The following is a 26,774-nucleotide window of genomic DNA, read 5'->3' as shown; positions in this document are numbered from 1 at the left end:
TCTATCTTTTAAAGTTTTAATAAACTACATATTCTTGGGGTTTTTTTTTCTCTTTTTATTTTACTCTTTATTTGTTTCAATCATTTGACTGTGGCTATGCTGGAGCATCGCCTTTAGTCGAACAAATTGACCCTAGGACTTATTCTTTGTAAACCTGGTACCTATTCTATCAGTCTGTTTTGCTGAACCGCTAAGTTACGGAGACATAAACACACCAGCATTGATTTCCAGCGATGGTGAGGACACACACTATATATATATATATACACACACACACACACACACACACACACACACACACACACACACGACAGGCTTCTTTCAGTTTCTGTCTACCAATTCTACTCATAGGGCTTTGGTCAGCCCAAGGCTATAGTAGAAGACACTTGCCCAAGGTGCCACGAAGTGGGACTGAACCCAAACCCATGTGGTTGGTAAGCAAGCTACTTACCACACAGCCACTCCTGCACCCATGATTGTCTTATTTTACTTTTTTCTTGAGAGAAATTTATACTGAATTTTATGCTAATGTAAAAGAAGTAAAGATTAAATTAGATTAAAGAATCATTGGCTACAGAAGATTTATGAGGTATAGAATTTGATTGACATGGGGAGAAGGATGGTGTAATACTCACTTCTGCTACATCAACTACGAGATCTTGGTCACTCTTCTCGCCATCACTATCCTAACCAAGATAGAAATGAAGGTAAATTTTTTTTTAGATTTTAACATCAAGAAGCTATAAGAAGCACAAATATAATTCAACAGTTATAAAAATATTGCAAAGAAAAACAGAATCTTGAAACTAATAAGACTAGCCAGCCAATGACTGGAGAATTTTTTTTTAACAATGGGCCACCATTAGTGGTCTTATAGCCAGATAAATACAGATACATTCCAATGAAACAAAAATATGAGATATATGTTATGAATATTATACAAAATTATATGTGTATGGCTGGATTTATTCTTGTGTGTAAAGGTAGGTTTATTCATGTAGGTGTAATTCTTTAATTCTATGGCAGGAAATTAAGAAAATGAAATATTCTGTCCATTTCTTGTCTCTCGCTTTCACACACTCACTCAAATGATATCTAAGCTCCTCAGGAGAAATGTGCAGTTCATATAGTCACTTACATTGGGTTTCTCTTCTGCTCTTCGCTTTTTTGAGCTGTCATTTACTTCAGGGGACCTACTTCGATGTCTATACTTGTCACGATCAGCTGGTGATGCGGATGCTCTCTACAGAAAAGAAAAGAAAGAAAAAAAAACATATTGAAGATCTTTGGAAACAATGCTAAAGATATATAGCATTTGCTAGGTTGCATGCTGAGGGTCATTTAACTTAAAACTACTTCACTTGTAGAACGATACCCACTGGGTGGAAACCAAGCAAGGAAAAAAAAAATACATATAGGTATAGGAAAAAAAAACAAAAAACAAATCAGAATCCAATTCAGTTTCAGACATCACAGGAGAAATTGAATGGAAGAACAAGTATAGAATACAAAAATAAAGCAAAAATTCATTCATAATTCACATCTATATTGTTTATTTCTTTAATTATTATTACTATTATTTATTTTTGGCGGGGAGAAAATTGCAGTATTGTAGAACTAATGTTACTAAATGATATTTATGAGGAAAGAAGTAGAGTCGTATTTTGATAATTACTAATAATGTAGTTAAGGAGTTAAGTAATATTATGAAAATATTCATTTTACAAATGGGAACGTTTAAAAACAAGAAAAAAAGAAAAAGAAAAAAGACAATCTCTGTTAGTAAATTTTTCAATAACTTGTTCATTTATATTTGGTGGGGTGATAAAAAGTTAGAAGGGAGATCAATGTTATTCAAATACCAATATAGAGAATGAATGATGCTTGTAGAGATTGTGTTGAGCTTTTTGAGTGGCTTAAGAATATTTCCAAATGAAGGGTTTTTCCAGAGAATCATGATGTAAAAACTTGGGATACACTGATTTCTCAGCTCCGTCTCCGCTCCCAACCACCTCTCGTTCAGAGTGTGCTTTTTATCAGTAAATGGAGTAAGGAACAATAAGAAAGTCTAGAATAGCCGAGAGGTTTTAAACAGGAAATTATTGAGAACTAAATGGATGGGGAGAAGAGAGAGAGAGAGAAAAAGAGAGAGGTTTTTGTTTTTGTTTTGTTTTTGATCTCGCTCTCTTGCTTCCCTTCACTAAAAACCATTTTCTCAAGAGATTAACATTCTTTGCTTGCAGCAATATGATAAATCAATATCTTAAGGAAGAAGAAGAAAAAAAGAAAAAAAACAAGCAAGGTTAGTGGGTGGGTGTGAGATAGTGAGACTTAAATAGAATATAAATTGGAGAAAGGAGACCGATAGTTTTGAGTTTGAGAAGATGGAGATCCTGAACTGATTGAAAGTAAAAAATGTATTTGTTCAGCTGGCTACAGCTTTTGTGTGAAGAAGGACAAGGAGAGGAAGAAATGAGTAAGGAGGGAGAGAGAGACAGAGAACTTCAACAAGAGAATGCGAAGCTGCAACAATCTAAAACAGAAAAAGGAAAAGAAAAAACTCCTTAACAGGCAACTCCTACTTCAGTCTATCTTCCTATCGCCCCTACTCTTAGCCTAACCTTACCTCTTGACCTTCTTTGGTAGCAAAAGTGAATGGAGGGAGAGGAGGAGGGGGAGAATCACTAATAGTGAAAATGTTTTCATCACTAATAAAGAGTTGGTGATTGGGAACTGAAGGTATGGAGCAGGGTGGGTGGTGGCAATCTCTAATGTAGTATTTGTATGTAAAATTTGAAAAACAGAATTAGGGGAAAGGGAAATTAAAAAAAAAACCATTAAAAAGAATTGAGTATAATTTTAAAAAAAAGTTGCATTTTACTTAAATAATAATAATAATAATTTGAGCCATTAGGAAATGAACATGGTGAATGAAGGGCTAGGACACACTTTTAAGAATATTTTTATCTTCTAAAGGTAACATAAATGGAACTATTAAGATTGAATTTAAGATTAATAAAAAAAAAAGTGGTTTTCAAGAATTTGATCACAGTAATTGTATGTATATATAGACATGAATTAAAATCTATACTCTAATGTTATGAATCACACACACACACACTCCCATATAAATTCTTGACAATTTAGCAAGGCAGATTTTATGAAAGGATATATTTGTGCAATAATAATAATAATAATAATTGCAGTAAGAAATGTAAAAAAAAAAAAATTCTATTTAAAAACCACAAAATAGTCAAATTTCAATTCTTACAACATTGGTTGGAATAAAGTAAATTTTTTAAAAAAAGTTGATGTGGAACCATTTGTTCAAATAGGCTTGTGTGTGTATATATATATATAAGATAATAAGCATAATTTGTGTGGATGTAAAAATTTGAGAATATTAAGAAATCTAGTATCAAAGTTTTCTGCTTTAGTTTGTATCATATACAGCAACTCAAAACCTTGGTTATTGTTAAAAAAAGTTTGGCAGGAAATTATCACAACAGCCAACGCTTGCAGATTAATTTGTATGTGCACAACTCCCGTTCACTCTCCTCCACTTATGGGGACTCATGGTGGTAGGGACAGCAATATAGTTGATAGGTGTACATAAGCATGTTAAGCCTGTGCATGAATAATAAATCAAGTTTGATAGTCTTCTGGTTAGTCAACAATGGAATAGAATTACTCAATAACTAAGGCAAGTTAAAAATATATATATATATATAGAAAGTAAATGCAACAACAAAAAGAAATATTTTAGAATACACAGTATACACCATCCCACCCTAACTAATCTTGTATTAATAGTTAACTGGGAGCTTGTTCTGTGACAAGAAATAACATCAATTCAGAGAAGATGTTAAGAAAAGTTGCAATTGTCATGATAGGTGCAACATCAGTCAATAACAGATGTGAACGAGAGAGAGTAAATATGTTTCAGTGTGTGTGTGTCTATGTGATTCATGTGTCCATCTTTTGGTTATCCAGAAACTAATACACAGCTCAAAAGGGACATGGAAGTGGGTGAAGTAAACAAGCTCAATGGTTGAAGCTGCAAAGAAATCTTTTCTCAAAGGAGACGGCTGTCTAATCCTATTCCAGTGGCCATCAGCAAACATTAACAAAAGTACTACTACCAATGACTGTTTGCACAGATCTGCTCTCTTTCCATTCATTTAGAGAGAGAGAGAAAGAGAGAAGGTGTGTGTGTGTGTATGTATATTTGTGGGTGTAAGAGGAGATGAAGGTTTCAATTTAAGCTTAAAGAAGGGGAGCAAGGACGAAAGAGTTGAGGAGAGGAGAGGCAGAGAAAGAGTCTACACATCTTACCTCATCATACCACACCAACATTGTAGCAAATATTAGCTTTGCACTTCAGGGGCAAACATCTAATATCTTGTAATAACACTCCTGTGAGCCCCAGTGTTTGATTTTCACACTGAATTCTTGCTACTTAATGTAATTCAGTTGCTGGAGAAGACACCAATTCAAGCAACTGGCTAAGAAGGGAATCTTTGTTAACACAGTCAATATATTCAGACCAAACAAACATTCAATTCATCAATCTTTCTATCTACATCTATCTCGTTTGTTAAAACAAATGAAACAATACAAAAAGAAAAAGCAAAAACAAAAAGCTCCCGAGTAAAGAAAATAACAAAACTAAAAAAGAAAATCTTTAAAAGCATTGTGAAAAAGGAAAATTATTTAAACTATCTAGTCACTCCTATTAATAAAATAAATATATTAAGAATTTTCCCCAATAGAGTCAGTTGAATTAAAAGCCTGTACAACTTCTCAAGAACAAATATCATACAAGCAGCAGTGACATCTAAATACAGCCTACTGCCACAACAAACCTGTACAGAAGGAGGAGAGCTATTAAAATTACAATCTAGGTTCAATGTCAAGTTGTTTCATATACCAAGTCTTTTTTTATTATTACACTTCACTCTCAACAAACTAAATGATATTAATGGCATATATCAGGGAAAGTACAAAAAATAAACTTTTATGTCCCAATGGGTCTGAGAACTCTTTCACAGTATAATTCCTCTATAAGCTAGTATGATGGCTATTTATAACCATAAATTTATATGATGCAAATAAGGCAGACAGATATAAAATGTGGTGGCTGGTATTTTTACGAGGGATTCAGATATCTTGGAATCATCCAGAGCCAGCTAGAGGCTTTGATGTAGAAAAGTTAAGCAAGATGAGAAATTAGCAATGACATTTTCATTGGTAGATAATTTTTGAAGAGAGCAATGCAAGAGGTAAGAGGAGGAAAAGGAAGAAAATAGGGGTGGGAGTGAAATGGTGAGTTTGTGTGGAGATGTCTTTGCTGTAACCAGAAATAAGTAACCAGTTGAGGAATAAGCTATAAAGTATAAGAGTGAAACAGGAAACTGTCACAAGTAATAGCAAATTAATTGTTTGGAATTATATCTTACAAATGCCTGCCATTCTTAAACCAAAAGGTGACATGAGACAATGTCAGGTTTCAAATGTATAGAGTTACAGTTAATTAATAAAGATATGGAAATTTCATGAGTGAATTTGGCAAGGAGAAAATGTTAACAGAAGTCGAGGACATGCAGGGAGTCTAGATTTAGGTTGTAAATTTCAAAAGGCGACAGATAAAGTAGGTTCTTGAGGTCATGGTATTATTCACCTAAAATTATATTCTCCTTCTCTGAGGACATTGAAATTAATCACCTGAATAAAGAGAGAGTGTGTGTGAGTGTGTGTGTGAGAGAGAGAGAGAGATACTATGCTAAGTAATGTAACAACAGTAAAAGAGGGTCTGTCTCAGAGACAAAGACTATTGCAGACATGCAACTGGATTAATGCCAATATCCAGAAACAGTTGGTTAATTCATTGCTGTCAAAGCACTGATTTTCTGTACAACCTCACTACATAATCAAATACTTGTTCACATAAGTGTTTTGAAGACTAATTATTGAGAAAATATATTATTGTTTCTGTAAAACCTAATAAATTTATCTTTGAAACAGATTTGTTTAAATCTGGAAAAGAAAACTCATATCAAGGCTTAATCTCAAAAAAATAATCTTAAAATTCTTTTGTTTCTTTCAGATATAAATAACAAGGACATTTCTTGATTTTGACAGATGGAAGACATAATGCACAGCTAAAGTGTTAATGGATCATCCTAAAACTTCTACTATTGAGAAACATAATAATAACAAAGAAAAACAGAACATAAAAAAACAGTTGGGAAGTCTGTATTTCATGGAAAACATTCTCAAGTATGGTTGGTTATACACTGTATTATGTCCCCAAAACAAATTTGGAAAGAATTAAATTGTGCAGAATTATGATTGGAAGCAACTTGTGCAGAATTATGATTGGAAGCAACATTTCCAATAATCTATGTTAAATGGCGATTACAAGGCAAATGTCAGATCATATCTGAACACCAAATAGGATTTAGGTGGGGAAAAATACAGAATTCAGATCACAGCAATATCTATTAGAGTCAGGATATAAATCAATTAAAAAAAAATGTTTTTTAAACCACACACAAAGGAATAAAAGCATCCAAAAGAAATCAATACTGAAAATGAAGAGATAAATTGCCCCATGGATATTTTTAAAACTTGGAAATTGCCCAAAGAAAAGACAAAGAGCAGAGCACAATTGGACTGAAAAAACTTTTTTTCTTATTTTTTTTGGTAAAGAAGCGCAAAGGAGATTTTGGAAGACAAGTTATGAAAGTTGCATTAATTCTATTAACTTGTATGTCAGTTATGTATATCAAATGAGAAGATATCAAACAGTGTTTGTTTAAACTGTGGTAGAACAAAAAATACCCAGTTTCAATAGGTCTATTGCTGATCATGTAATGGGAGGGGGAAAAAAAAATCAAACCTACACTATTCACCAAGCTGTGAGGAATGATTAAAAAAATAGAGAGAAAAAAAACATCTTGTCGGTAGCATTGTTAAATTCTAATGATACCAACAAAAGAGATAACCAGAAAAAAAGAGGAAGTTATATATATATATCAATAGTCAAAAGAAACTCACACAGGAATATGGCCATTAATCATGGTATAATTTGCAGTTTTATTCATAAAATATTTTTTTTTAAAGTACAAGTAAACAATGCCAAGCAGGAATTGTCAAAAACACAATTGGTTTTCTTTCTAAAAAGGAGGGAATATCAATATTTATCCCACTTGTAATTAACAGCATTGTGTAAATATAAATAAAAGTTAAACAGATTTTCCAGACTTCCAATGAAGGCCTTTCATTTTTATTTGATTTTTAATAATTTTATAATTCTTTTTGTAGACAAATTTGATGAAAATCCAATGACCTCACTTCACATCTGTATTAAACATTTTGTTTTCCACAAGCAGATATTAAAAAAAAATGTTTATCAGAAACAGATCCCAGTGCTATAAATTATCTCTATATAGCTAACCTGACCTAGGATGGATATATGGACAGTTAATGATCCCCCCCACACACACACCCAAACCAAGTTAACTTTAAGTTATTTTTTTCATTAAGCTGCTGGAGGCAAAAACCCTTCAAACACAAGAAAATTAGGGACAAAAAATATAAAAACATTTGAGGGATTACCAATAGACAACTATTCTATGAATCAGAATATATATAGAAGAAATTTCAACTTGCACTAAGACCTGTGTGAAATATTTCAGGATGTAGTAGGTTGATTTAAATGAGGGGATGAAAAAAATAAAACAAAAAAAGTGCATGCATATGCACACCTATTTTTTGTAGAAATTAGGTAAAATTCTTTACATTAAATTTTATAAGGAAAATATAAGAGAAATGGAATTAAGATTTTTGTATAACAGAAAAGTTTCATTAGAACTAACTTTAAATTTTAAAATTGAAAGGTTTATGACAAACTTTTCGGCATATGAAAAGTACAAAAAGAGAAGGCTAACCTTTGTTTACAAAGTATAGATAAACAAAAATTTGTTTAATGAAGAAGAAAAAATAAAAAATCATAACTATTTACATCAACATAAGAATTTATATATAATTTCAACCCAATTTATAGCAGAATGTAAAAACAATAAACTGTCCTGTCTACTAATATGAAAGTAATTTTTACTTCAAATGGAACTTGTGCAGGTATTGAACAAAAATCAATGAAGTTGACATCTTGGGAACATTCTACAGAATGCAGTGTGGTTTTGACTGACATTGGTATCTAAAGAAATTCAGATTCTCCACTCCTACGGCTATTTTCGTTTGTGGAGATATAAAAAAAAACAAAAAAAAACGAAAATATAAAATATATAGAAGATATAGTTTAAAAAATACCAATAACTGTTTCTTAAAGCTAAACAAACACGAGGATAGAGTCTATGAATAAAATATATTTTTATTTGAAATTCCAGGAAACTGTGTTTAAACGCAACAGGTACAGCAACCTCAATCAACATTAACAAGAACTTTAAATAAAAAAGATTGGATATAATTTTAAGAAAAAATTTACAGAGCACACAAGCATCACTCTAAATTTTTTGGAAATTTGTGACTGATACTTTTCTTGACATTTAAATTCATCTTAGGAATATCAAGAAAGTAAACAAAGTTGATCTCTCTCTCTCTCCTCACTGATCTACCACCACCACCACCACAAAAAAATCTTGAGAGCAAAGAATTAAAACTACTGCAAAATAAAATCAGATACAAAGTAATACACACTATATTCCCCCCCCCCTTTTTTTCTTCTATTACATCCAATTTCACTCTAACTATTTTTGTCAATAAGCAGATCAAGAAAAGATTTGTTTTTTTGAACCTGCTTTTTTAAGCATGCAAACCATCACATGAAAATTCTCCCAATTGTTTGAGTGTTGAATGCCTAATACATTATTATAGGGATCTTTGTAAGAGCCCTAAATCTTATAGAAGGAATAAAATTACAAAGAAATTTTAAAATCAGGATAAACAGTGAGGTACTTAAAATAGATTAACAAATGTGTCTTCTTTTCAAAAAGACTTCCCACTATTTCCAGAAAAAACTTGGAATGACATAATATAAATTTTTTTTTTTTTAAAGTCAACAAACAAATAAAAGGAGAGGTTAAGCTCTAAAATCAGATTTAATTTAAAAGAAAAAAATAAGTCAAATGTTAGCAGCTAGTTAGGATTGAACTTGATTCTATATAAACCAATTAAGTAAAAACAAAAATATTTCTTTTTAGTAAATTTCTATTGAAATAAAATTAAGTTTATTTCATCTTCTAATCCTCTGCTCTTTTAATCCTCTTAATATTCTATAGAGCAAGATTGGTTTCTTTTGGTTAACCCTTTCAATACCACCTCTGCATCTAACGATAGAAGCCTTTCATTGTAGAAGTATTTGGATTTAGCTTAAAACATTTCATCTTAATCCTATGTGAAATTTTTATGTTCCAAACACCAGTTTATTATTTTTCTACTTCCCTACAAATTTTTGATTATTTTCAAAATTAATTGAAACAACAGAGAGTGTATTTCATTACAAATATGACCACAAAAAGATTTTAATCAAAACAACATATTTCTGGAATTAACTTTACTTACACACCATATTAAAACCATTTCACTTTAGCTAGATTGCAAATCTCTTATGACTAGTAATAAATGCCATTTCCCCATTTTTACTTTTAAAATAGAAGGCTTCTATATCTAGTAAAGAAACATTTTTGGTTTATGCAATGCTGCTCAGAAAGAAAAAAATATTGTAGTAATGTTGATACAACTACTTTGGGTTTGGTACCTCCAGTTATCAAATCTGTTTATATACCAAATTTAATGGTGAAACAAGGAGGGTAATTCTAAGATCTCAGCAGTTGCTCAGTCACTGATTCAGTGCATTAGTCAGGTGCTACCAACAGAGATTACCTGAAGATAACAGCCTAACATCTAATGTTCCTGATAATTGCTTTAACAACATGGCTAAGTAGGTGTAAGTGAAATAATATTGAAACACTGATACTACCAAATGTTAGTTATACTATATGATGCTAACAAACGTATATACTAAATGGCACTAACAGATGTCATGGGATGGAAGCATCAGTAAGGAAGTGAAGCTGTAAATGAGTAATAATGATGACAAACTGAACAGCAAAGGGGATTGAGGGTAAAAAGCTTGGTGTTCTTTATGGATCCTATCATCATAGACACCACTGAAAGACATCACTGAAAATACTAATAACTTGCGATTAGTAATTATTTCAACAATGTAATCCAATTAAGATGGGTCAAAGGTGTTGATAATGTTTAGATGTTACCAATGAAAATAGTCAAAACAAAATAGTAAACTGATAATGAACAATAGGATGACCTAAAATAACAAATATCAATATAAAAATAAGACAAAAAAAATATATGATTATTTCAAAGAATAAAATAGCCAGTGTGTATAGTGTAAAGAAATGATTCTAACATTAAAAAAAAAAAATGCACTTTTAAAGATAAAAATAAAAACCTGTTCAGAAATTGCAAAACAAATGACCAAATAAAACTAAAAGAGTTAAGAGCTAAGAATACAGATTTATTGGATAAAGAAAAGATAAAACAGCAGAGAAACAAAAAAATTGCCATCTGAACAAGCAGAGAAAATGTAGACAAAAGCGAAGGACAGAATTTATGAGATGAAGAACACTATTATGACTAGAAAAAGTTTAGAAAAATTGATGAGAGCAAGTAATTTAGACTGTGTAACAAAACTAACAGAGAAGGAGAAAATGGATAGACAAACATTATAGGACAGATGGCATTCTGTTTGTTTGGAGTCTCCAACTGTGTAGAATAAACGCTGGCAATTGTTGAAGTGACTTTTCAGTGTTTAATGAGATGACGCTACTAGCTTTGTAAACTGGAATAGTAAGAAACATCTATTTGCTTGTAAGCCGAACCAAAGCCTTGCGCACACATACTAAATAAGGTAGAGAAGGGAATGGTTTGGAAAGTGATTCTAACAAGTAGTCAGTGTTCACAAAGCTGTCAGTTGTGTACAAAGTGAGGTGCATCAGGTTTAAGTGCCTAGGAGATAGAAATAACATTGAAAAATAAATAAATGGAGATGGTCTTCATAACAGCAAACATAGGGTGACACAAGTGAGAGATATGGTCATTGTAAATAAAATACTACATGTCAGCAAAGCAAAGAGTTCCGAGATTATAATCTAAACTAATTTACTCAACGTCTTCCTGTTGCATTATGATAACCTGAATAATATGACTAATAGCTCCAAGTAAATAAATCAAGTAAATAAATAAATAAATATAAGCATTTACCAAGTGTTGACTATACAACACCTATTCAAATAGAAAAAAAAAAACAGAATCCAGTTTTTATATATTACTATACGAGCAGAGGAACCAGAACTAACCAAGACAGTAGAACATAGAAATGGTTACAATAATGTATCTAGTTTGATGACTTAACCCTTTAGCATTTAGATCAATTTATCAAACATAATACTTATTTATCTGCATTTTTTAAAATTAATCATATAGTACCTTGTACCTTCACAGATTTTGATGATGTGGTTATTTTTAGAATGACATTGAAGGGTAGGTATGAGAGGCTGGATCAAGCCAGTTTCAACATAAAACAAGTAGAATATTTGGGCCGAATATTTGGGCCGGATATGGACAGTTTAAATGTTTAAACTGAACTTCAGTGATAATAAATTCTAAGTTATATTCTAGGAATTTTTTCGGTAACTAAAAATTTACCAAAATCATTATCATCCTCTAATGGAAAGAGGGTCTCTAACAGCAGTAATAAGCAATCTATTAATGATGAATAGCAGTCATCAGGATACTTGTAATGCTTACTTTTCCTTTAAAAAAAAAAGGGGGGGGGGTAACCAAATGGGTTGAGCTAGTGAACAAGATATTAATAATAAAAAAAAAGAGAGAGTAAATTAAAAGTTATTGATGTTTATTACATTATAAACATCAAAATTAATACTTTATATACATCATATAAATGGATATAATACATGACATCACTTTGATATTGACCTCTTAAAACAGACTACATATACTGCCCAGAAATCTCGAAATAATACTATCGGATATAACTGTTTGATAAGTTTACAGATCAAGCAATAAAATGCAGCAATGGACTAAATAATTTGAAATGCGGGTAGCTATTTGATAGATTTATAAACTGTTAATTTGTTTCCTTTGTTTGTAGCCAATACCAGTAGAGTTAATATGGTTAAAAAGAATGTTATTCGTGTACAACTTTTTAACTCGGGGAAAATGAAGCAACAATAAAACACGAAAATCTGAATAAAAGAAAATATTTGTAAATAAAAAAAGCAATTTATAGATTTGTATTTATCTTAAATAGTAAAATCTGCTAAAGAGGTGATTAAAAACTAATAAGTAGGGAATTTTAGACAAAAAAAAAAAAAAAAAAAAAAAACAGAAATAAGTCCGTGGGATACGGGTCTAATAATGTGATGGAGTTTTCTTGCAAAATGGAATGTTTATTGTTAATGAGAGCAGGTGTGATTTAACTCACTCAAATTGCTAGAAATAGCAGCAAATTTCCCTTCAAAGAATAATACAACTGTCTTTAAAAAAAAAAAGAGCGGGGGCACATTGGATAATGAAGTCCTACTTATACTGTACTTGAATGAAAATGCCTTCTGATATAAGCCTGCTCAATCAGAGATGATAAAATTTCATCAAAAACTGATCTCCATTTCGTATATCCAAAGTGATAACATTTAAATACAGAAGAATTAGGTACCAAACTGAGCACTCTAATCTAGCAGTATTCCAAAACCAACATGACCACATGAAGGTGATGATAGTAATTTCTTTGGCTTGTGCATTTTGAAAGAGATTAGTTTATAATCAATCCAAAATGCTGAAGCATATAACAGGTGAAATAAATGTAAAAGTCAATCAAGGAAGAGTTTGAATTGTTTGTACCAATCCATTCACTAATTGAAGTTTACAAATTACCTTAACTGATCAACTCAATAAAATATACATTAGTTTTAATACTCAGCTTCAATTTTAATTTGAAATGTTCTTTGTGTATAATATGTAAGCATTTTAAAAATTGATTTAATACTGAATGTAATGCTTATCGCTATGAGATAATATTTATCATACATTGGCTTCACACAAACATATACGTATCTACAGATAGGTTGCTATGATAATCTCTTTGGAGTGAAATATATCTTAAGTCAATTGCAACAGGAGTTGCAATTGACTTGACTCAAGTCCAGATAGGTGCAAAAATGGCACCCATCGTTAAGAAGTTTGCTTCGCAGCCAGTTTCAAGTTCAGTCCCACTCTGAGCATCTAGGAATCAAAACCACAATCTTATAATCATGAGTCCAACACCCTAACCACTAAGCCATGTGCTTCCACTATATATATATATATATATATATATATATATATATATAATGAACTAAATGGAAACAACATAAAGTTTTAAATCTGTTAAGAATCTGTATTAATTTAGAGTTAATCATTAGCGCTCTGGTATCAGTAGCATGGACCAACTAAAGTATTGAGTGGGACAAGTTGGTAACTACAGGGAAGCCCATTGTGTGTGTGTGTGTGTGTATATACACATGTTGAAATTCCACATCTTTTGCTTGTCACAAGTTGAGCCATATGGTGATGTTTACATTCATTGTTGACATTTCAACTAGTTGCTCTTCACTTGAAAAACATAAGAATTGGTAACAGGATAGGTATTCAGTAGAAAAAAATGAAAATGCTGCCTTAGATAGTCCTCACCCATTCCATACCAGTGAAAATGCAGATGTTAAATGAACAAACATATATAGATACCTCTATATATTGGAGCGCTAGTACTAGTTCATATAGTATACATAAGTAATCTCTCGTAGCTATTTCCTTATATCCAAACAAGATAATCCTTCTTGCTTCGAAGTACACTGCTTTCTTAGGGAAAATCAGCATTCTTTCTCATAGATAACTTGGCCTGTTGAGTCAATGCTACTGACACCAGAGCTAATGATTAACTCTAAATTAATACAATTCCTTAACAGATTTAAAACTTTACAGTGTTTCCATTTAGTTCATTATATATATATATATAGTAGAAGCACATGGCTTAATGGTTAGGGTGTTGGACTCATAATCATAAGATTGTGGTTTTGATTCCTAGACTGGGTGATGCATTGTGTTCTTCAGCAAAACATTTCACATTGCTCTAGTGTAATCCTGTGATGAGCTGGTATCCTATCCAGGAAGGGGTGTATAAACCAGAGAAATTGGCCCTATGATCCTTATGGAGTAATGTGGACTAACTATATATATATATATATATATATATATATATATATATATATATATATATAAAACACTCATCTGGAGCATCATCAGGGCTTTATGGTAAGAAGTTTGCTTTACATCAATTCTAGGCTCATCGCCACACATCAACACCTTGGCAAATGTCTTTTACCAGAGACTTGTGGAATTTGGAGGGCAGAAACTGTGTAGAGACCCATCGCACATACACATTCAAATACATATATGCTTATCTACTCGACTACCATAGATTGACAAAGAAGTAACAGCCTGAAAGAAGTATTAGATTAATATGACTGGCTAGACATTTGAAGGCAGAGCCATATTCTAATGGTTGAAACCAGTAAAAGAATGAAGAAATACAGTTTTTGTTTGTATTGTGTAGCACAAGAAAAAGACATAAGTACGCAATACAACTTTATGTTTAAGGTGTGTAGTCATATACGTTAATTTATATAAGAAACAAGGATATTACCTCTTGCAAACTGATTTCGTTCAAGTAGTCTACTGTACATAGCAGCAGGCTTTGAAAGCAATCAGTCAACTAATATTATCAAACCCTTGACATGTAAGAGTCAATTGAGAGAATGAAACTGCAATTTCAGTTATGTAAGGCTTGTTTAACTTAAATAAATTAACATAAGCTGGTGCCTGACTGTATGAAACAGTGAAGATGTGAGTGTACTGCATAACACTAGTGTGAAAGTAGAATATCTAATTTCCAGTATTTAATCCTGTTTGAAACACAGGGTTCTGACTTAGAATTCTTATTCCCGAAAATGTAATGATCACGATTAAAGAAACTTTGGACGCCGTTAGGAGAAAAAGAAGACCACACACACTAAATGTTGGGTTTGAAGTAAAGATAAAATAATATAAGAATCAAAAACACCAAATGTAAAACTAGAATTCACGTGGTTAAAAGATAAACTAAAAGCAGGTGACTGTCAAGTGGTTGTGTAACATAACTATTTGATAGCAAAGTTTGATGACAACTTTATGATAAATCTGGTTAAATTGAGCTTATTGTGAAGAAATTAAAGGACCAGTCTTTTTCATAGACATTGCATTCAGTAATTGGACACTAAGTTAAGCTAGTTGGAAAACTAACACATGCGCACAAGTGCACATACATATGTAAGTGAATATAAAACAGCAAAAGAAGATAAAAAATAATTTTTCTTAAAATCAAACAATTTGAATTAGGTTGTTCTAACCAACTGAATTTCACTTCATTGCTACCAAATTTCAAATAGGTCAATAATAAGCTTTTTTTTTTTAAAAAAAAAAAGATAATTTTATCTATGGTCCTACAAGACCAATACATTCCTTCAAGTTGTTCAGAATGGTGATGGGGTAAAAGCAACAGAATTCAACAAGAACTTCTTTCTTAATTGGAAAAGGGCTACTTTAATATCAAATTTATTACAGAATTACTTCAAGATTTCATCTAGCCATTCAAATTTTGTCTCATGTTTAAAAAGACACAAGGAAAATAGAAAGGCATATATAGGTATAGCTATCAAGATTATTTAAGTTATAAAACAAGAATTTCAAATTTATAAAAAGTATAACTATCTGGAATGTTCAAAATGTGCATTAGAAATGTGCACTTAATAATAATTAATGATTAAATTAAGAGGAGGAGGGAAACAAAATTTAAGAGAAGCATGATGATAGAAAAAATATTAAGGCATTAAAAATAACTGTATAAAATTTGATTATCACAGATTGTAATAATACCAAAGAGGTTGACATGGAAATTTTAAGAGAGAAAATATGGAAAAACTAACATCCTTGTTTTGTTATTATATACAGTTGTTATTAAACTTTATCAATTTTATTTGTTGAAAAGAAAGATTTAGTAATCTTTTACCATTTCAACCTCTTTGGATAAATAATTTAAAGTTTAAGATAAGAACTAAGTGAAAAGATTTACTTGTTTTGTAAAAAGCAAGTAACTGATATGAATTGTAGAGAAGTTCTGGCAGAAAAAAAGTTTTGTTTTGTTTGTTTCTTTCACTGTTGTTATTTTTTTTGTTTTGTTTGAAAATATACAATTGACAGACATGATTTTTGGAAAGATGAACCCTTTATTACAAGAGAGTACTGTTTTGAAGAATCCCAAAGATGCACTATTTATGCCAAGGTAATTATCAAGCAAAGTTATGTTCAATTTATATACAAAATATTGCTTGATAAGAAGTGTCCAAAGTCAGAATGCACCTATTCCTGATTGTTCCAAATATTTATGAAGAATATTGGCATTAAAAGACACACGCACAAATGTTTTATTTTTCTCTCTCTCACTTTTTTTTTTAAATGTTTTGCTTGGCTTCCACAGTGGGCAAGATGCTTGCCAGTAAGTATGGATTAAAAATATAAAATTTCACAGCATTGCAGAGATGAAGTTCTTCGGATCCAAACACTACAAGTTACTTCCTTTTTCACTGTTTTCAACAATAGAACTGTGTTTACTTACGTGTTTCTCTTCTATAATCCAAAAGGTTATATGAAAGATAAAAAAAGAAAGAAAGAAAGAATTAAATACCAATGTCTAGATTTTAAATTAAATTTTTAATATCTTAGAAAGCAAACCAGTATTAACTATTTCAAAAAAAGTTTCTAAACTTTACCCACACAAAGGTGAAAGAAAGAAATATGCAAATGGAGTGAGTGAGCAAGAGCATTGTCATTATTATGATTTAAAACAAGGTCAGCAATTATCAGTAATAAGTCTTAATGCTATTTAGACTGAATACTTAGGAATTCAAAATTAATTCTTTAATAGGATCAGGATTAGTGATAAAGCGATGCAAAATAATCACTTCGTGTATTACCAGAAAGACTTCACCTCCACTCATGCTATAAGCACACTGCTGGCTCCTACCCTTTAAAGGTAAATTTGACAATGCTTTGGATATTGCTTTTGAAGGGGAAAAAAGTCATTCATTACTCAGCTATATATTTTGGTAGCAGTTATTGGAGAGAAAGAATACTTTTAATGAGTCCACTGGAAGGGTGACAAACTGATTAACCTCCAGGCAGTAAAACTCCTGCTGGGAAATCTTTGGGCTTACAAAACTTCAGTCATTGTTGCCATAATATATTGACAATTTTGAAGTTAGGTGTCATAGCAATTCAGTGATAATTAACTTGAGCAAACTTTTATTAAATCCTAACTTTTTTTATTTTTTAGTATTATTTTCTATGCATTCACACCAAACTGAAAACTAGACAGCTCTTTAAAAAAAAAAGTTCTTAAACAGCTTAAAAGAGAAAAAAAAAATGTTATTTGAAAACTCACCCTTCTCTTCTTTTAAAGATCCACTTAAATGTGGGTTGCCAGGAAATGTGCCTGAAAGTGCCAAAAGTCCTGATCCACTTGATACTGGAATTCCAGGGGGTTGTAAACTAGCAGGATGAGGTGGTATTGGAATGGCTGGTGGGTGAGCATGAGGGAGATGCTGTGCCTGAACTTGTTGCTGAAAACAATATACAAATGTCCAAATGTAAAGAACAGAAGAACAAAAAAAGACTTATTACAAGATAATGTGCTAATTATAATAATGATTGCTAATAATAATAAAAATGATAATAATAATAATGATGATGATGATGATAATAATAGGGGGCGTGGATAAAATAACACAAAAAGGAAACAAAAAAACACAAGGCAAACTAATTCAACAAAAGGTATAAAAATCATGTGACATGCAACGTCCAAGACTAAAAACATGTATATGTGTGTCTATACTACATGTTTGGATTAAACAAGAGTTTAGTGATAGTTTTTACAGTCTGTCCATTCATTTCAGCACCAAAAAGTGAGGAATGTATAAAATTTTAAAAAGCTACAAAAACAAAAATATAGATATATAAAAAGCTTTTGTTTTTCTTAGGTTTTCAGTATTTTGGAATTATATGAAAACTTAATTGCTAATCTTTTTAACTGCCTTACTTTCCTGTACATTTTATAATTTTGTGGTATTAAGGAATGAGAGTATAAGTTTCTTCGATTTGGACGTTAAAGAGGAGAAGTCTGATGGACATTCTCAGGGGAGATCACTGTTGTTTGGCAGCAGAAGAAATGTTTAAACACATGATTACTTTGAATCTATTTTATAATCAATCTTCGAAAAATTAGTCGGAGTTTGGTAATGAAAATTTATAACAAATTGGAAAGAAAAAAAAGTTAAATCGGGGGAAAATAACATGAAGGAATGGGAGGGCAAAGTGCTTGGCAGCTTCACTGAAACATACCCCTATAATTGCATTCAGTTCAGCCATGGTCACCTGTTTGGCTCGTTCTACAGCAGCTGCAACCTGTTGCTGATGCTGCAAAACAAAGAGGAAACAGAACAATAACAAAACTGGTAGTTTGTGTGGTGATTACAACTTTAGAAGCCAAGAAAGAGACGAGAGGAAAAGAGATTGTCAACTCATTGAATACCCTTGTCTCTGGATGGAAGCCATCGTCGTTGTACTCAAAATAACGATGGATAGATCTATCTATATAAAAATATATACAGAGAAGAGGAATTGATATCTAATGCAAGTTTTAAATGTTGATTTGGCCCAGAAACGATGATGAAACTTGGTTTAAATGGATGCTTTCAAAATTTGATGGCGATGAGAATATACTAAATGAAATAAAATACCCATTTTAAAGTGCTAGTGAGAATATTAATACAAAAAGGAAATAAAAAAGAAAAAAACAGATGCCTTATTGATTTAAAAGCAAGCTTAATAAAACATTACATGCTAAAGTAGAAATTATAGTAACCTGGAATAATTTAATATATTCCCCCAAATTTTATTTCAGCTTTAAATGTTTTAAAGATTATTGCAATAAAAGAGTTAATAATTAGACCTTTCTTTAAAGATTTAAGCTTGCAATATTACATTACACCTCCCAATTGGTTTTTAGTTTTGAATTCAAAATTAACTTGCGTCATTTTAAACCCCTTCTTTTGTTCAACGATATTTTTTTTGTTTTAAAATTACATTTGGCCTTTTCCCCGCCCCATCACACACACAATTCACAAGACAGGTAATAAAATAAATTTACTACAGACAATCTCGGGTGAAAAAAGAAAAAGTAAAAAATACACAAGTTTTTAAACAACAAAAAAAGCAACGAAACAACTCGGAGGAATTTACAAGGTGAAAAAGAAAATTTGTTCGAAAGCAATAAAAAGATTTTTTTTTTGTCTTTTTTTGTTTAAAATTTTTGTTCAGAACTTATTTCAGAAAATAAATACAAGTAATTTTAATTTACACTTTTCTCTTTTAAATGATATGTTATAAAAGACTTGTTGGAAGAAATAAAATAAAATGAAAAAACAATATAATTTACAAATGCTTTAATATAGAGCGTGTGAATTATCGGTTATGATACAGCATTTATTTGGAAAAGGGAGTCGGGACATATATATAGTCGTTTGATAAATATATTCCACTCAAAACGAAAAATTATATAATACTACAAATACTGCTATTGTTTTTCTTAAGCATCAAATGATACAATTAACTATCAAGTTATCAATAGTGGTTCTAGGAAAACAATGTTTTGAAAACGTTCAAGTGGATCACGTTATTAATTGTTCCCAGAAAGAAAGAAAGAAATCTTTTGGTTCACGAGCAAGGGAGAGAACTATGTAGTGCAGAGTGTATTTTGAATGTCAGCTGCAGTGAGCGACTTCATCACCGGAACTGCTAATACTGCTTAGCTGTATGCAGTGGAACCTGCACACATGGTACAGGATGGATTATATAGCAAATAAGCAGAAATGATTTAGCAACATGCGTACAAAAGAAGAGAAAAAAAATTATTAAAAAATCATGTTTAATTCTCACATATATTACTTTTTCAAGAGAAAGTTGCATCGCCGCAAAATGTTAATGTTATTACAGCTTGAACAGACCCTCTCACAATGTATAAAGTGATAAGAGCTTTCAGAACTTCAACCTACAGTAATATTTATTAGATCTAGTATTTAAGTTTTATAGTGTGCGTGGTGAGAGACTAAATATAAGCGTGCATAGAAGGGCGGACTTTTATAAACTTAAAGGATCTGACGAAGTTAGAAGAGATTTTTTTTTTCTTTTGCACTATTTTCTTAATCCCACTTGAGTGGAGAAAAGGAAACTTAAATTCTTTATAGTAAACATAACCAAGCGTACAAATTTGATCTTTGTAGAGTAACATCCACTTTTCATGTTTGCATGGGTCAGACAATTCACTGAGCCATATTTTCTATGGCTGAATTCCCTTTCAGCTGACAACTCTCAGCAGTTTCCAAACAAAGTAATATTTACCCAAAGGTCGGTTATGTTTTCATGAATAATTGGAAACGACCAACATTGTAAGACAGTGACATGCACACAACAGGCTTCTTTCAGTTTTCATCTACCATTTCCACTCACAAGGCTTTGGTCAACTCCAGGTGTTTCGCAGTGGGGCATAACCCAAAAGCACATGATTTGGATACCCTCATATATATATATATATATATATATATATATATATATATATATACACAGGCATGGTTGTGTGGTAAGAAGCTTCCTTCCCAACCACATGGTCCTGGGTTCAGTCACATTGTTTGGCACCTTGGGCTATAGGCTCAGGTTGGGCTATAGCCTCGGGTTGTGAGTGGATTTGGTAGACAGAAACTGAAAAAGAAAAATAATCTGTTGTGTGTTTGTGTGTTTATGTCCCCATAACTTAGTGGTTCATCAAAAATGACCAATAAAATAAGTATTGAGCTTTAAAAAAAACTACTGGGGGTCAATTCACTTGGCTAAAAATTCAAGGCAGTGTGTGTGTGTGTGTGTAAGAGAGAGGGGTGGGTGGGTATGTGGTTCAACAAGACAATATACAATTGCAGATCAGTGAAAATTGAAAATGAATACAGACAAATTTCTTTTTTTTTTTTTTAAATGCCAAAATAACAAGGTGAGTGATAACAAAATGAATGAGCTTTTTTCTTCAGATGAGCATCACTAAAACTGAAGCATTGCATTATATTCTTACCTCCTGTGACAAGAATGGAATAACTTGGGCACAGATTGCATTCAACCGCTTTGCAATCTCTGTCTGTAAAACAAACAAAATAAAAGAAAAAAATGAAAATGAGAGAAAAATGAAATTGTAAGAAACATGTTAAACTGAATTTAAAAGATCAGATTAGCAAAATGAAATGGAAAAAAATAATCACACCCACACACACACACACACACACACACACACATATATATATACATTCATACATGTATAATAACAGCAAATATAAAATCAACAATAAAAGATATAAAATATTAGTTCAATTCCAGAAGTCAGAAAGTGACTCCAAGGAACTTTTAGTGAATAGGTTGACAAAGAAAGAATAGATTTAAAGAAAAAAATAAAATAAAAAATTGCTTATCCCAAGAAAAAGTACTTTGACACAATACCATCATCACTTGGCTATCTTAATAAGATATGAAATGACAGAGCCAGGAAGAATGAAACAAAATTATATTTACACTCATCTGAAATCTTTGGCATATCTTGTGAGATCAATGATCTGTGGCTTGTTTTCAGTTTAGGTTTGTAGAAGGTGGTACACAACACTGGAGTGTTTTCCACAGTGCACATGCCCAGGTAAGGTTGTATGGAAGGCCACCACTCACCCACAAAGTAGAGCAGATATTTCTCTCCTTGTCACCAATGCTGTTTATAGGAAGCTGTCAGTATGAAACTGAAGGCTAAAACAGGCTACCTTGGGGATTTCAGTTCTTGTTTGGTAATCAATTAAACTAAACCCCCTCCCCCAGTACTTAATTGATGAAGTATAAAACTGTCCTCAAATGAAGTTTTAAATCCAGAATCATCATCATCATCATTTAGCGTCCGCTTTCCATGCTAGCATGGGTTGGACGGTTCAACTGGGGTCTGTGAAGCCGTAAAGAAAAAAAAAACTGAAACAAATACTGCAAAGTATTTTATCTGAGGCTCGAATATTTTTGCTGTCGACTTCACTTCCTTCCAGCAGTTTAGGTATTCAACTTAGGATAATAGTACATCTTTATCCTTCTGGACAGTTAACATTGTACAAAATATAGAATGTTCACAAGACTAAAAAAAAAAATTATAAAAGTTCAACTCAGGCCAGGGCTTAATATATTTGTATTTGGTTGATGTCAGACAGTGTTTAACCCTTTAGCACTCAGATTATTCTGTCAAATGTAATGTTTATTTATTCACGTTGTTTTAGCTTCATCATACATTATCTGATAGCTTTGAGATTTCAATAATGTGATAGCATTTTTTAGAATGACATTGTAAAGTAGGTGTGAGAGGCTGGACTTTGCTGGTTTGAACACAAAATAGGCAGAATATTTGGACTGGATATGGTCAGTTTAAGTGCTAAAGGCAACATGATCACCCAGAAAAATTCAAATGTGAAACAAGAGAGAATTTAAAAGACAAACAAACACACTTTACATGTTGCCTTTGCAAGCTTTCACTGTTTTCAAAACATTTTTACATTTCAAATAAAATATAATAAACAGCAAAACCTTTTCACAAGGGTTGGATTTTTACAGGTTACTCCAGGTGATCAATCCATCAGTGATTCTATGCCAGAAGTGGCAGCAAGCAGATCTTACTAAACCACACACAACTACCACTACCAAATGCAACATGTGCTTGAATACTAATTCACAACACCCAGAGTTTATGCAAATTTCACAGGCAAAATAGGGAAATTTTCTCTGGAACCCTTTAAGGTTACTCTTTAGACTTCTACTGACACTGCCATGACATCTGCTCACTGAACATGGCATGTTACAAAATAATCTTCACAGCCCCAAGTTGTTTTCCTGCTAATCATCTTTATAGTATCACTTTCCAAATTCTGCACCCAAACACTTTTCCCGTAATCTTTCATCATCAGTGTTGCAACTGACTAGAATCCCTTCATGTGCATCTGTCCCTTAAAGCTATTCAAAATTGAACATCAGTCCCACCAAAATAGGTGATGGTGATGGGGTGGGTTTCCCCAGCATATACCATGACCACCACCCCACCAAAATATATTTAAGTTCATGTAGATGTTATATACAAATTGCTTTCCGAATTCATTCTACACTCATTTTTACAGGTAACTTGCATGATTTTGCAGAAGTAGTTTTTCTTTTGCTTCATGCTCTTCTTATAACAAACTATTAAGTGAAAATACCTGATAGATAGGTGGGTGGGAAAGATAATACACATGAAATAATGCAGGAGGGGTAAAGACGTAACAGGGGTAAAACAACAATGAATAATGTATGGGGATTCATTACTCATATGTGGTGAGTTCCAATTCACCACAAATATATAATTATTTTAGAAGTGGAGGAAAAAATCACTTTACATTGTCCTAATTTACCTGACTGTTAGGAACAGGCACACTATCAAAAAAATGTTAACTGAGACAATCCAGCATCCTAAGTATGAGATATTTATCATATCTGCCCCAACACCATAAAACTAGAAACAAGCAAAGTCCTTTGAGATTAGGAAGCATTTACATTTACAGACAAAATTTTGGGCTTATAGTTTATAAGTGGTTTGTAATGTGGCAATTTAATCATGAAGCTTACTGTATAAAGGAGAAACGGATGGGATTAAACATGTAGTTTGGAATTATGAATAAATTTGAGATGATGAAGTACTGACTAGTAAATGAGATTTTATAGGAATTTAGAATTCCACTAAAATGATTGGTAAGGACAAACTAATCACTGTTAATGGTTGGACAAGTTTCAAGTGAACTATCAAGCTCTATCAATAGGTGTTATTGACAGTTCAAGTGATGGTTATCAAGCATGTCAGAACTTCTCAGTGCAACAGACTTTACCAAAGGAGACAGAGGAGAGAGGGAAAGGAAATAGAAGAGGAGAACTAAAGCTGTAACTAAGAACAAGCACAGTATAAAATGTCAGAACAATATGGCCAGAGATAGATTCAATACAGTAATGCAGACAAGTGGCGTTATTAATAAATTTCTGTCGACTGGATTGTGTGGCAGAAGATAACAATAGCCATTTGCAGTCATAAACTGTTTGGGTGAACACAGTAGTAGAATTGTAGTTATTACAAGCAAGATTAGCACCAGTTCATGGAGAAATTACAGGAAAGGTAATACGAGAATATTAGTAGGTGTGGCAATTAACTAAAGGTTTCATGTTGTGTAAGAAGGAAACCTGGAAGAGGGCATGTTTCTGCCATGCCAAACTAGTTTTTCAAACTGCAGAGCAAACCTATGTTGATGTAACATCAACAAGGATGATGAGGGAAATGAAACACTTGGGACAAAAGAAGAAACATGAATCTAAAGAAGGACATCTCATACTGATACGAGGTTACTAAACTTTTATGGAGCAGTAAACAAAGGAGCATCTACATGGTCCCTCAACCTGCAAGAAATAGCAGCCAAAATTTCCTTCCAACTACACCCTACCATTTTAATGTAGTCAAAGATACTGTCTGAAAAATAGATGGGGATGGTCCTATGTCAACTGAATCAAGGATAGTCTAGAGTTTAAACAGCAATAAAATATAACTTGTAGGAGGGGCATAGGAAAAGTGGAGTGGATTGACTACATTACATGTTTAATATTTTTTTTTTAATCAGCTCCTGAGTTTGAAGTAAAAAATCAATCAGATTGCAATAGCAGCCGCCAAAGTTCCAAAGGAGGAAAAGTGAAATATGAGGTGTTTTGCCACCACTAACACGAAGTTTGAAGTAAAGAGTTAAAGAATCAATAATAAAACAGAAATATTTTCTCCATAATTAAATAAACAATATTTTTCAAAAGACAAGCGGAAAGAACAAAAAACAAAAATCAAAAAGAAATGTAGAAAAACCAAAAGCAGAAAATATAAACTGTTGAAAATTTCTTTGTTTGTTTTAAAAAAAGATGAGTGGTTTGAGAGTAGAATGTGAAATGCATGCGGGAATGCAAGCGTATAATAGGAATGAACATAAAAGAAATAGATTCAGTTCTGATAATTGATTTCAACCTTTAAAAAGAAAATAAAAGAAAATAAATTTGAGGACAGCCACTGATTATAGTCTACAGTTGTTAGCAGTCGGTGGGGAGTATGGGAGCAGCTGTAGATGAATATCTGTGGAAAGCAATTATTCCAGTGCTTAAAAATCAAGGACCTTTTATGTATCTTTGGCCTTCATTTAATTAATTTAAGTTTGAGATTCCAGTAGTAAATGTCATAATAACACAAGTATAAAATTGAGTTCATTACAGACTTGTTGAGATTTTAAAAACAATCAATGCTATAAGTAGAGATAACGTAAGGAATTTTGTTGAAGAATGTCTTACATGAAGTGGGAGGTAGAGGGAAGGGGTAGATGATAAAAGAGTGAAAAGATGAAAGACAAAATGAAACGAAAGAGATAAAAGGATGAAGAAAACGGATAGAGATGATGAGAGAAATTTTTAAGAAAATAGATGGAGAAAAGGCTAGAAAACGAGGGAAAGACAAAGAGTGAGTGGAGATGTGCATACATGTGTGCGTGTTTGATGAATTTAGTTTAAATTATCTGAAATGAAAATAGGAAATATAGAAATTCTGTCTATTTAGCTTATTGGATCACTCCACACAAAAGGAATAAACATTAACTCTTTGAGAATTTATTGATATCCTCATAAGTGTTTGGTTTACCAGCAAGCTAGGTTACCAACATGAGAAGGTCAACTACTATATATATATATATATATATATATATATATATATATATATATATATATATATATACATACATACATACACACACACACACACATACATACACATACACACACACACACACACCTCCCTCCTGCAACCAAGCAATTGGTTATTTCAATATTGACCAGAAGACTTATTTAAATACTGTTGACCCTAGGTGTACCCTTAAGAAGTAGGTATGCGATGCAAGATGCCATTCCCATCTTTACCTGAAGAGTGTATCTTGGACAGACTACATCATCCAATACATGCTTCTCTTCTAATACAAGATGATAAGGAGAGACTTGAGAGTTAATAATTTTAACAGATAAAAATTACCATGCAAATTTCTGTGCTTTGACATTAAGATTCTAAAATTCCTCTAATAATGCCAAATCACTATAAGAATGTTCACACTAGTAAGAAACGGGTTACCAAAATTAACAATTTTCCTTTGTAGCTCATGCTCAGTTCATTAATCATTGAGCTAAGAAAGACAAGTATTTCACAAGAGATCTTACACTACCAATGATCTTCAGTAGTTTAACTGAGAGGGATGCTTTTAATCCTAATATTGGAATGTAAATAGCCTTTTTGATTAGGAATGGAGGTATTAATGTGATCGTCTACCTGAAGTTTAATCTGGCCATTTAATATACACCACTAATCCTCACATTTACAC

At 32.0% G+C, this 26,774-nt stretch overlaps 1 protein-coding gene across 3 annotated transcripts in view; it reads right to left on the bottom strand.

The window, feature by feature from the left end:
- The window catches only part of LOC115213099 (transducin-like enhancer protein 4), a 100,983-nt gene that overhangs the window by 20,847 nt on the left and 53,362 nt on the right, over positions 1-26,774 (bottom strand). For 2 of the 3 annotated variants that reach the window (XM_029782023.2, XM_029782021.2), the window contains exons 5-10: positions 21,371-21,433; positions 18,595-18,669; positions 17,639-17,816; positions 16,814-16,824; positions 1,139-1,243; positions 636-686 (exon numbers count right to left, since the gene is read on the bottom strand). In XM_029782023.2, the coding sequence (XP_029637883.1) occupies positions 636-686; positions 1,139-1,243; positions 16,814-16,824; positions 17,639-17,816; positions 18,595-18,669; positions 21,371-21,433 (483 nt within the window). The remainder of the gene's footprint in view (positions 1-635; positions 687-1,138; positions 1,244-16,813; positions 16,825-17,638; positions 17,817-18,594; positions 18,670-21,370; positions 21,434-26,774) is intronic. The other variant, XM_029782024.2, reaches the window with a different exon arrangement.

The sequence above is a fragment of the Octopus sinensis genome, linkage group LG6 (genome assembly GCF_006345805.1).
Source record: "Octopus sinensis linkage group LG6, ASM634580v1, whole genome shotgun sequence".
Classification (NCBI taxonomy): domain Eukaryota; kingdom Metazoa; phylum Mollusca; class Cephalopoda; order Octopoda; family Octopodidae; genus Octopus; species Octopus sinensis.
Note: the sequence above shows the minus strand (reverse complement) of the source record. Positions and strands in the feature narration are given on the sequence as shown.